This window comes from Rhineura floridana, chromosome 4 (assembly GCF_030035675.1).
Source record: "Rhineura floridana isolate rRhiFlo1 chromosome 4, rRhiFlo1.hap2, whole genome shotgun sequence".
Classification (NCBI taxonomy): domain Eukaryota; kingdom Metazoa; phylum Chordata; class Lepidosauria; order Squamata; family Rhineuridae; genus Rhineura; species Rhineura floridana.
In genome coordinates, this window is record NC_084483.1 from 40,959,803 (window position 1) to 40,972,580 (window position 12,778).

Below are 12,778 nucleotides of genomic sequence, written 5' to 3' on the forward strand. Positions count from 1 at the left end.
AAACCAAATCCTTCTATTGGCTACAATACAAAGCTTCTTTCAAGCCTAATTGCCACAGGGTGGTAAATGGGAGTGCCAGGGAAGGCCTTGGTGTGCATATTTGTATGCATGGGCATTGTTTTAGTGACCCCCAAGAGATCTGGAAGCCATCTCCTGTCCCACCTATTGCCTTTTATGGGGTAAGAACTCTGCTCATGCTCAGAGTAACCTCTGTTGTTTATACCCCACCACAGGAACATAGAAAGCTGCCCTATGCTGAGTCAGACCCATTGGTTCAACTAGCTCAGTATTTTCTACACTGACTGGCAGTGGCTCTCTAGGATTTCAGGCAGGGTTCTCTCACAGCCCTACCTGGAGATGCCAGGGTTTGAACCTGGACCTTCTGCATTCAAGGCAGATGCTCTTCCACTGAGCTACAGCTATTTCCCATCTGCATATGGTGCTTTCCAGCCAAAAGACAAGCTCTTGGGTGAGCTTGAAATCTATAATATGATGGTGGGGAGAGGGCATGAACAAAAATGTGAGCCGCAAACACAGTTATGCACATACTTAGATTCTACTGTGGTTAGGAATGAAAACTGGTGGGTTAGGTAAGGGCTTTGTGGTATTTCTGATGGATAGTTGATGTAGAAGGTGTCAACACCAACCCTGTAAGGTAGAATGCTGGCACCACTCCTTATGTCTCCCAGTTTGGGCCAGGAAACTCCCAAATCTTAAACGGACATCCCTGGGATTCCAAAGAAAGCAAGAGCTAAAAACCAGTCTCTCTGCTTCCTGGAGACCCAAGCAAACAGGTTTCTCAGTAGCAAATCAGCCAGGTTTGGCCAGATGCTGGATTTAGTACCAGGGCTTAATCTGAAAGAACACACACCAGTAAATATGGGTTAGGTTTATTAAAAATAATTAAGAATAGCAGTATAAAAAGAACCAATTAGTTAACACCATTAAGTATAATACTGTTGGGAATTTTAAAGCAAGATAGAACAGAAAAAAAACTTAAGTTATCCTAACTCTAGTATAGACCAGCAGAGCACAGGAACACTGACCCCACCAGGATCATGGAAACACATCACACAAGGTGTCAGGGAGATGTGGGGCACCAGAACAAAGTAAGGGCACACTTTTATAGAAAAAAAATAGCAACCAAGGTGAAGCCTAAGAGCCAGTCAGAAGGCTTCTGTGATGGAACGTTCCAGTGCCTTCTCATGCAATGGCACACATGTGTTCCCACAGCTAACTAGCCCTCCCAATCACCAGGCCTCAACTTTGCCCTTAAAGCACCATTCTCAGTCTAGAATAATGCAGGTGTCTCCAGCATGAGTTCATTTCTCTTCTAATAAGAACAGACGTCTTCCCAGCAACAAAATCTTACCCATAAGTTCAGAGCCATAGTCTTAGGCCAAGAAACTGGCTTTCTTGACAGAAGGGACTTGGTTCCCAGTGTCTGTCTGAAATCAGTTCTTAGTCTAAAACCAGCAAATCCATCTGAAATAAACAATGAATGAGTTCTTTTGCTGTTCTAAGTAAACGGTATATTTTCTAAGTAAGATCCTCTGCTACCATTCTCTTGTAACCTCACAACTGGATTATTGCAATACGCTGTATGTAGTCTTCCCTTGAAGATGGTTCAGAAGCTGCAATTAATCTAGAATCATAGAGCTGGAAGGGGCCTATAAGGTCGAGTTCAACCCCTTGCTCAATGCTGTAATCCAAGTTAAAGCATACCTGACAGGTGCCTGTCCAGCTGCTTCTTGAATGCCTCCAGTGTTGGAGAGACCACCACTTCCCTAGGTAATTGGTTCCATTGTCGCACCGCTCTAACAGTCAGGAGGTTTTTCCTAATGTTCAGCTGAAATCTGGCTTCCTGTAATTTGAGCCCATTATTCCATGTCCTGCACTCTGGGATGATCGAGAAGAGATCCTGGCCCTCTGTGTGGCACACTTTCAAGTACTTGAACAGTGCTATCACATCTCCCCAGCAGCAGCTAAACTCCTGTGTGGTGCAATTGGTAGAACTCACTGGTTCTGAAATAATCACACTTTTTACCTATTCACATCTGAGTCCAATTCACGGTCTTTGACTTTGATACACGAAGTCCTAAATGGCTTGGGTCCCAAACACCTGAAAGACCACCTCCTCTATATAGATCAGCTTTAGAGTTAACATTTGCAGGGAAGGCCTTGTTGGCAATTCCACTGTCCTCAGCGGTCCATGGGATGGCAGAATGTGAGGAGGCTTCTCTAAAGTGGCCCCCACAGTTTGGAACTCCCTACCTTTAGAGGTGCACCTTGTGCCAACTTTGCATATGTTTAGGAGATATGCAAAGGTGCACCTTTTTACCCAAGCTTTTGGGAACAATTGGTCATTTGTTAGGTTAGTGACTTTACATTAATTGTGCTCTTGATTTCAGTTGGCTATGTTCTGTATTTAATCAGTTTATTATTGTCTAACTCACCTTAGGACCTTCTGGTGAAGGGCAGGTAATAAATACATTTAATAAAATAAAAATAGTGAATTACCAGGGACAGGGACCAGAAAACAGGGACAGTTTCTGATAAATAGAGGCAGGCTGAGCTTATAAACTTATACTATTTTCCTAATAACGTTCCTACTTTTTGTTAGCATTAAACATGATGCCCCCAACTAAATGTTTTGCATCCACCACATTCACAGTCCTTTCAGAAAACTGGCAAAACAGCTGTTTGGAGAAAATGGAGGAGGATCTAAATCTAGCTCCAAATTGGTGCTCTTCTTAGACAGTTATCGGAGCTATCACTGATTTTCTGATCAGATCTATGTGTACCCCAGCAGCTGGATGGGGAAACCATGGATGCAAATCCTATTTGAATTTTGCATGCATGGTTCCTCTTCCAGCTGTGGATATGCATACTGAAAACTGCTTTTGTATTCACATATCCTCAGGTCATTTATGCTCTTTTTTTCTTTTTTACTCTGCTTGTTGTATTGGAAGACTGGTGTTAAAAAACTAAAATATCTATTCATTCACTAATTTTATTATAATGTTTAAAAATAGCAGTGCCCTTTCACTTTTAAAATATTCTCTATCAAGAGAAACAGAAATGTCTATACATTATACTGAAAAACAAAAGAGTATTCATATATGCCTATTCTAATAATTAAGACAAACTCAGGAAATGAGAATTTTAAAACACTGATTAAATTAATCCTGGGGCTTTATGCGTTCTTAAGTATATGCAATTTGCTACCAGGACCAACCTGGAACAAATTCAGCCCATGTGTTGTCCGGAATATCATCCTGGGCGATGATAACCATGTGAAATTAAAATAAGACTACTTCCACAAACTACATTCTTACTCATGTTAGTTCAGTCTCAAGACTGTAGTACTGTGGAAAGAAAACCAGCAAGTGGCAGTATTTGACAAAAAATCAAGAATGTTTGCTTGGAAGCCACATTTGTATAAAACTACCAAACAACCAGTTGTCAGAAATGAATGAAACTTCATTGCTTTCAGGTCAGAGATATTTGTCTAAAAAGAGATAAACATTTTTCATTATTTTTATCAAATATTAAAGCACCTAAAATGTACCACATTGATTTGATTCAAGATTTTTATGAGACAAGTCATGAAAGATGTTTTGCTTGTAAAGCAAGAATTTTCATGGTTGTTTTGGGGTGCAAAGCTATTCAAGGATTGACTATAGTTTGAAATCCATAAATATTTTCCCTAACTACTCATATTGCAAAAGACATAATTCAGACTCAACTTCATTGTGTATATGTGTTTCACTTTTCCTCCTGATAATCTTTGCTCTTTCTACAGAATCATTAGGTATTGTTGTTTCCATTCCTTTTTGGGGACAGAACTCAAGCATTCCACTACTCTGAAAAAAATGATCAAACACAAATAATAGAGTGACATCAAAACACATTTTCTTTTGATATGATATTTATCACATTATTTCCTGTACAGAAGGATCAGACATTGCCAGGACTTGCCTCTGATTGTGGTGATTAGAGGTTCTGCTAGGAAGTAACTAAGTTGTGCTGTCTGGATTCTTCAGAATGCAGGGAATCACTTGGAAGCCTGGCCTCTAGAAAGAAGCCTGCCAACAACATTAAGTAATAACTGAGAAGAAATTATATTGCCAAAAATTGACCAGCTCCTTCACCTCTGAATTTAGCTTCAGCCAACTACAACTTTTATCATCCATTTGCTCTACATACAACATCTTCAACAGTGTCTGGAAAGCAGCTGGCTTTAAGAAGTAGAAATCACTTGAAGGTTTTCTACTCCAAAAGCCAAAACTTATTTTAGCTAGAGCTAATTGGATATTAGAACAAGCCAATAATTAATAGTATGAAAATCCAACTCTAGAACATTTCACTTTAACCTCATCATCTTACTTGACACAGAACATCCTGTTTCAGGCCAAGAATAAATAAAAACACCACTCCAGATGTAAAGTATATCTTTCTTTCCTTTTTTACTTCTTAAGATTTCCAAGCACACAACATGCATCATTCTGACTTTGGCAGAAGTTAACTTCCCTTTGAGCACTGCCAGCAGATTATGTGTTTAAAACTAAAAGTATAAATATGTCACAAACTGGACATGCCTATTACATCCGTTTGGATTTTTATCAGTGCATTTAAATAGTAACACTGACAGCCCAAAGCATTGCACCAAATTTGGGAGTAAAAGTTCATGCTGACCTAGCAATAGTACTGAACTTCATGGAATTGTGTGTGTATTCAGAGCACTTTTTGATGAGTGATACGCTGATCGAGTAATCACTTAATCTGCTTATGAAATTATATATATATATATATATATATAACATTTTTTCTTCAGATAACTCATGCTGTTTCAGATTATATTCTGTAAATTGTTATCAGTGAATAAATAAAACATGCCACTATTTTGTGAAAGCTTTATGTATTTGAAAATGAATTTCTAATATCAGATCCTAACCATGATCATTCCTTACTATAATAAACCACAGGACGACTGTTCAATGTTAGTCATTCGTACCACATATCAGACTCTCAGGAGGCAACTTTAAGGGTGATAGATGTAGCTGCCCCTAAGTCAAGGGAAATGCTCCAGCTTCTCTTATGATGTCATGTGTTGCTGCTACCATTTGCATGTTGGTTTACACATCTTTGCTCCAGTTCTAGTTCAAACGTTTAAGTGGCCTTCCATGTGGTATTAATGTCAAACACAATACTATGCATGCCTGCTCATAAGCAAGCCCTACTGAGTTCTGTCAGGGTTACTCCCAGTCCCAGGTAAGTGTTTTATTTTGTATTTACATTCTGTAAGTTTTACAGCCAAAGTGGATTTCTTTTTTTCTTTCTTTCTTTCTACAAAAATCTACATTTCCTTTTGACCACACTGATCAAAGTGGCTTACAACTCAGTTAAAAGCAATATAAACACCAAAGCCCTCTGAAAAGGTTCAGAAAGGATAACCAAAGTGACCAAGAGACTAGAACAACCCCCTTATGAGAAAGGGTTACAAAATTTGAGGCTTTTTAGTTTAGAGAAAAGTCAAGAGGAGACATGATAGAAGTGTATAACATTATGCATGGCATGGAGGCAGTGGGCAGAGAAAAGTTCTTCTCCCTCTTGACACCAGAACTTGGGGGCATCCAATGAACCTGAAAACTGGAAGATTCAGGGCAAACAAAAGAAAGCACTTCTTCACACAGTTCATAGTTAAACCATAGAATTCGCTCTCTCACAAGAGGTAGTGATGGCCACCAACTCAGATGGCTTTAAAAGAGGATTAGACATATTCATGAAGAATATGGCTATCAATGGCTACTATGCTCTATCTCCACTGTTAGAGGCAGTATGCTTCTGAATTACAGTTGCTGGATATCACAGGAGCGGGGAGTGTTGTTGCACTCCCATCCTGCTTGCAGGCTTTCCATAGGCATTTGGTTAGCCACTGTGAAAATTGATTGCTAGACTTAGATGGGCCTGTGGCCTGATTCAGTGGGCCCTTATGTTCTTAAGGAGGGTGCAGAACAAGACTGGTGAGGGATGTGGTCTGGGGCCAGTCTCAAGGGCCAATTAGACAGACCTGGATGGTCATATTAGCTCCCAGGCCTGAGGTTCCACATCCCTGAATTAAGTAAACAAGGGGGTGATGGGGATGAGCATGCTAAATCTGCCCCCTGTTCCCATCCCCATCTCCCTCCAACTGCTATTGGTATAACCCATCCTCATATCTGTATTGATGAAGGGCAAGTTATCAATATTTTAAATATATAAATAAAAATATGACGTGGGGAGCTTCCTGTATAATGCTCATGGAAGTTCCCCACTAGTTTTAGAACAATGATTTTCCAGAAGGCTTCAGAAGATCACCCTCCACAAGTTGTAGGGTGACGGGGTGCAGCCAGTGTGCTTGTCTCTGCTGTTCCCCCTCCCATATTTGTTTACTTAACTCTTGATTGTAATGCCTGAATATGGCTCAAAACAAATAAAACAATGTAATGTTTAAAATCATCTATAGATGTAAGCCTATCTAGAATAACTTATTTTATTTGGAAGTCCTTCCTTAAATCCTAATGTGTGCAGGGAGTTCAGGTTTGTGGAATTACTAATTGCACTTTAAGAGCCTATGCTGGAGCGCTTTCATTTGTTTTTCTGTTCAAGGAATGAACTCTGGCATACTGAAAACAGATGACAGGGTTTATGTGAGCCCAGGACACACTGAGCCTTAATAATATGACTTCTTGCCAATCCTGCAGATAAAAATGTCTAGGGGTTGCCTAACGTCTTATGCTCCAAACACTCTTTGCAGCACTTGTGTGAAAGGAAACCTGTGGCTGTAAAGAACCCAGAGCCTGCCTCAGAGGATGTTTGGTTTTATGATGATTTTATTAGTCTATTGTTTATGTATGGTTTGTTTTTATATACACCCTTTAGCAATGCAAATGATTAAGTGGTGTATAAATGTTTTCAATAAAATAAATAAAGTCTCTCAGGGGTTATTTGTCTGAAAAGTAGGATAAAAATAATAGACAATCTCCACATGAAGAAGTCGCACAGCAAGTGGGAACGCTGATACATAAAGTTTCCTTCAATGGGCATGTTCAAACACCTAGAGATACTTAGGAAATCTAACTCGAGGTATGTTCACACAACCAATTACGTGGGAGAAGTTGCTTTCATGCCTCTTCTTCCATCTCCGTCTTTTTTTCCTACTCCTGCCTCTGCCTTACAACCATTTCCTGAGTCCACAAACGCTTAAGCCATAATAAATGAAGGTGGCACACAAGACTCTTTGTTGTCGTTACTACTAGTGGTGCTCAAGAGCAGAACTGTATCTGCTGCTGAGGTATTTTGCCGTCGTTTCCCTCAGCCAGGTGTGCTGTCACTAGAGAGGCCAGGGAGACAAGGGAGATTTCTTCCCTGCCGCTCCCCCCTTCCCCCCTGCCCCGCACTTTCCCTCCTCACAGCTGGCGGGAAAACAGCAGCAATAATTGCCACCGCCGGGGTTTTCTCGTCCCTCCAGCTGGCGCCGGGAGGGGACGGCCAAGAAACTAACGCCACTGCCCTGCTCTGTTCAAGGCAGACGAGCGAAGGGAAGCCCCGGCCTCGGTGCGGAAAGTGCTGCCTGGCTGGCTGAGGCGGTCCCTTTGGCCGCCGTCCCCTCTTTCTCCTCCCCCTCCGGGCTGTGCGCTGGGGACTGGCTCGCTCCTGAAACCCCCGCCCGCCGGCTCGACCACCGGAGCAAGAGCAGGAGCCGAGATTGGCCGCCGCCGCTTCTCCTGTCCCTTCTTCCTTTTCCCCCTTAAAATCTCCCCTTCCCCAGCTCGGGTGCTCGGCGGCATGGCCCGGCTCAAGGCAGGTCCTGCATTCCCTAGGCTCTGCTTCGGGATCCTGGTCTGGAGCGGGAGCCTCCTGCCCCTCGTTTCCCCCCAGCCGCCGCCACCATCACCGCCACAGCGGGGGAGCGTGTGGTGTCCCAGCCGCTGCCTCTGCTTCCGCACCACGGTGCGCTGCATGCACCTCATGCTGGAGAGCGTCCCTGCCGTATCACCGCAGACCACCATCCTGTAAGTGGGAGACGGAGAGCCCCGGCCATTGGTGGGGCTCAACAGGCTCCCTGTTCTCAGCGCGGGGAGAGAGGATACCTGGCAATGGCGGGGGGAGGAAAAGGAAGGGGGGAGCATTTCTTTTGCAGCACTACAGCTGCCACCGCCAAAGTCCTTTGTCTGCAGCCCCTTGGGCTGCTACCGTGGTACTACTAGTGTCTCAGCTGTAGACTATCTTTTGTTACCTCCTCCGCCGCTACCACTTTTCGTGTTTTGTCTAAACAGGCGTTTGGCTGAGGTCCACAAACTAGTTAAGTCGATCGGCTTGGATAGATCCACAGCCCAGTAATACTGAAATAGTAGGATCTGACCTGATTTTAAGCCCCCGGGAATTCAGAAAGGATTAAAACTATCGGCATCCATCTTATTTATTTATAGGTTAACTGTAGTGTGGTTTGCTTTGCCTTGTTAATTCTATTGAGCGCACTTCTAAATATTCCTGTTTAATTCATTGATGGATATGACTGCAGAAACTTTCACCTTGGTGCACACAAAACTGCTCTGTGATTTCCTTTATTCATTTTGTTCTTTCTTTTCTTACTGAGAGCTTCATCTACACAGCTTCAAGATCTTTGTGTGGCTTTGTCCTCTTTAGGAATGTAACCACTAGCACCAACAGTGTGGCTTTTCCAAGTCACTGGCCTCTGAAGCCTCTTTGTTGTTGTAGCTTTTCATTCATCCCTCACTTCCATTCAGTTCAGTATGTCTGTTTAAAGGTGTTGTGGGATATGTTAACAATGCAAGAACTGGGGATCATTATCATTTTTATTGTTTTTGATACTTGTCATAACTGGAAATGTTGAATTTATGCAGTGTAGTTTGTATTTTGGACAGAGGGATTGTGGGTTTATACATTTCCTTAAAAAAAATAAACATAGCCATGAGACATGAATGTTTGTGCATGAGTTTTGAAGTGCTCTCCCCCCTTTTTTCAACCCCTTTTGAGATATTTTTAAACATGATTCTTATTAGAGACTTTAGGTGTGGCATACTTCATTGGAGAAGAAGGGGTTTGGGGGGGGATACTTTCCACTTTAGTTTAACTTGAGCCGCCATAAAATACACAGTTCAGCCTGTGGTGAATTATACCAAAAGAATATTGGCCTCTTTGATCTTGCCAAGATTTATGGGCATGCCTAACTTTACATACAGCGTGAACCATAGTGATGTCACTAAGAGTATTCCCTGAATATTATAGGGATTTTCCAGGACACTAAGTGAAGCATGTACAAGGCTCAGACCCAGTTGCAGTCTTTGAAAAGGCAGTTGCATGAATGCCTGAGTTCACTATTATGAGTAGTCATATTTGTATGTATGGAGCTACTTGGGCTGATTTGTGGTCAGAAGTTTCACATTACTTCAACTTCTGGTGTGTAGATGTAAAGCAAGGGCAGAACTAAGACACAGCTCCCTACTTTAGCAGAGGGTGCCTCAAAGCACAATTTTTTTTGGTCCGTGTGTGATTATGTGCTTTTGTAAATGTAAAAAGTACAGTAATAAAACTCACTACTGGATCACTGTTACACAAGGATATGACATGCTTGAAACACAGTGATTTTGCAACTCCACAGAAATGGCACCTAAATATATATTTTATGCTATATGGAGAATTAGTTCAAATTCCTACAAGCCTGCATCAAATGTGTAGGAGTCAGCCCAGCACAAGCTGTGTGTGCACTTAGGAACAGGGTCTTTTTGGTGGTGGCACTACAGCTATAGAATTCAATTCCATGTGGTATCAGGCAAGCTCATGTATGTAAACAGGCTTGTCTCTTTCATGGCCTATAGTGGCTAATGCACAATGGTGTTATGGGTATATTGGAGGTTTGTTGGTTTTATTTCTTTTGTGTTGGCCTATAGTATTGTTGTGAAGTGGATATTTTAAATGGTTTATGTTAAATTATACTATATTGTATTATTGTATGCATTATTGTAACCTGCTTTGTGTATTGAAAAGCAAATTATAAATCTATTAAATAATAAATCTAAAAATAAAATATTTTAATTTTCTGGGATTTTTAAAGAGCTGTGTTTTGTCACTGATACATTTTAATAAATGCTCTTCAGCCTCTGCCATTTACTTTACTTTTTGAAAAAACCAACTGTGTAAACCCACAGGCTTGTTATATTTGTAGTATTCATGGTCTTGTAAGATAATATTTCAGCAGTTCTGCATACATTTTTCTTGAGTTACAGAAGTACTAGAAGGGGAAAAAATCACTAGCACTCTAATCAATATACATTTACTCAGAAGTATATCCTCTGGGTGTTATTGGGGCTTATTTCCAGACACTGTGTTAGAATCACAACATTAATTTATAAATGCAGATTATAACTGTAAGAAAATTCCTGTGAAGCCTGTTGTAAAAATTGATTTTAGAGTTTTTAAAGGCTTTTAAGAATGTCTCACTTTGCTTCAGACTCCAAATACTACTGAAAATGAAAAGTGCAATTATTTTAAAATTAGCCATACCTTTGGTTTGATGTGCAACCTTTTGGCAGGATCTGATTAATCTTGCAGAAACTGTAAAAAAAAAAAGAAAGATTAACAAGTGCAAGAAGTGGGTGGTTAATGTTTCTTGCATTTAAAAGAAAGTACATTTACAGAGAACTTTTGTATTGATCAATGTTCTTTATACCATTTCCTATAATTTCATTTTTGTGAATAATCCAGAATTAGACTATGTTGTTATCCTTAGTCATGGCAGCATATATCTGAAGGTAGATAGAGATCAGAAATATAAGATTAAAATATTTGATTCAAACTGCTGGGGCTTGGTGGGCTTCACAGTAAATAGTAATTAACTGCTGCGGCTGCTTTCATAGGGGCTGGGAAGGAATTACCCAAAACATACATATAGTACCCGCATTGGTTTGCAACCACAGCTTGGGGGGAAGGGGGCTTGCCTTAAGAGCTATCATGATTTGTGTTATGTGATCTGAATTATATATTTCTGTAGAGCACTAATAAGTAGTTGACTTAGGGAAGTAAATTGAAGCTGATCTGGCTTGTAGTCCTAAACAAGAGTGAACTTCTTTTTCATATGAGATAATCTGCTAGCCAAAATTTTAATTAGAGGTAGTATAGAAGAGGTGATAGTAGCATAAGTTACTACTTTTAACAGTGTATTATCTTAGCATGGAGCTATTGTTTCCAGAGTTTGAGCTACACATGTATGCCATAGGTCACATGAGCAAGACCCTTCTTGCCTTCTGATTCCTCCTTGGTTCCTTCCTGAATAGAAGCAATGAGAAATTGTGTATGTTTCTTAGCCAGGTTGTCCATGTAGTATTGGGCTAAGAAAAGTTATTAGTCCACAGATGGTCTCAGAACATGACTTGTAAATGCAAGAACAGGAGACTATTTGTAGACCTCTGGTGAACACAGGAATAAGACATGTCACATCATAATGGTGTTTATTGCATTGCATTCAGGATTGGATGGATCATGAAGGACAAAGACAGATAGATGTCTGCGGTTGCTCCAGCTGAAGAGGAGCAAATGTGATGTCCCTTATGACTCCCAACTTTTGTCTTCCTGTCTGTCTAGGAGGATGTAGGAACCTGCTGGGTGCAAGTAGGTGGGCAACCCTACAAAGAATACCTAGCTGCATCCTGGCCACTGCTGGTAGAAATGGGGTGGGCTTCCCTCAGGGTCTGCATGGAACTGGGTGATTTCCTCATCTCATCAACTATGCCTATTGAAAAAACATCTGTAGATAGCAAAGGAAGAGATGCAGAGAATGAGCAATGAGAAGGCATAATATCTGGGAATGGGTTCACAGGTGTTAATAAGACAGAGAGAAAACAGAGGGGAAGAGTGCATGGTGCCACCTGAGTGCTCAGCCAGGGTTCATGCCTCAGCCTCCCTGCTTTATTGTGGGGGAGGCAAAGACTACAGTGACTGTTCTCAAACAGTGACTTGGGGTTTTTTGTTCTTTTCCATGCATCTGGGCTATGGTCCTGCAAGGAAAAAGTGCTTATTACTGTCTGGCTAGCAGTGACAGTGGTTGGAAAAAAGGGTGTTGCCTTTGCCAATGGAGAGCTTAGCTGCATGTGGAGAACTGTGCTTTCCCTGCTCCCCACAGTTTTTAGTGCAATGCAGTTCGGGCAAAATACAGTGTTCGCATGTTGCAAAGGAGGTTGGGTCTGACATGAGTACAGTTGCAGCACATATGCTTTGTAACAAATGTCTCTTGCTTACCCTGTGTGTGGCATTCTGTTCTGGCCCCTAGTTGTGGAGCGGGGATTACCAGCATGTTGAGATGAGTTCTTCCCCACTGTTGTCCACTGTTTGAGAAAGAGTACTAAAGTCATCCAGTTCAGACAAGACACAGTATTCACATATGGCAAAGAGGGAGGATATGTGGGAGACAGTTGTAGAAGTTATACTTTTTAGCAAGTGTCCCTTCCTCTCTTCCTTGCCTGTGTGGTGTGCTCTGTCCCAGCTCTCCCAGTTCTTGGAGTGGAGTTTGGTGCTGGGTACTTGTATCAGCTGTTGCAAGGTGAGAGTTACCTGTTAGGATTCTAGCCAGAAAAGTATTAACAATGTACCAAACCCTTAGTGTGTTTTGAAGCCAGACTATGTACGAAGAGCTCTTTCTCCATAATTTTCCCTTGTGAGTTCTAGGCATTATTAACATGGGACAAAAGGGATATAGCCCCAATCATGTGTGCCCTGT

General features: G+C 41.4%; 1 protein-coding gene and 1 non-coding gene across 4 annotated transcripts in view; one reads left to right on the forward strand and one right to left on the reverse strand.

Annotated features, from left to right (window-relative positions):
• Positions 1–352: 352 nt before the first annotated feature.
• Positions 353–420, reverse strand: TRNAS-UGA (transfer RNA serine (anticodon UGA)). Its single transcript has one exon. It is a non-coding gene; the product is annotated as a tRNA-Ser (tRNA).
• A 7,131-nt stretch (positions 421–7,551) lies between these two features.
• PXDN (peroxidasin) overlaps positions 7,552–12,778 on the forward strand; it is a 127,590-nt gene continuing 122,363 nt past the window's right edge. Inside the window, exon 1 of one of the 3 annotated variants that reach the window (XM_061622868.1) lies at positions 7,552–8,057. In XM_061622868.1, the coding sequence (XP_061478852.1) occupies positions 7,831–8,057 (227 nt within the window). In that variant the 5' untranslated portion in view covers positions 7,552–7,830. The remainder of the gene's footprint in view (positions 8,058–12,778) is intronic. The other 2 variants (XM_061622865.1, XM_061622866.1) reach the window with 2 other exon arrangements.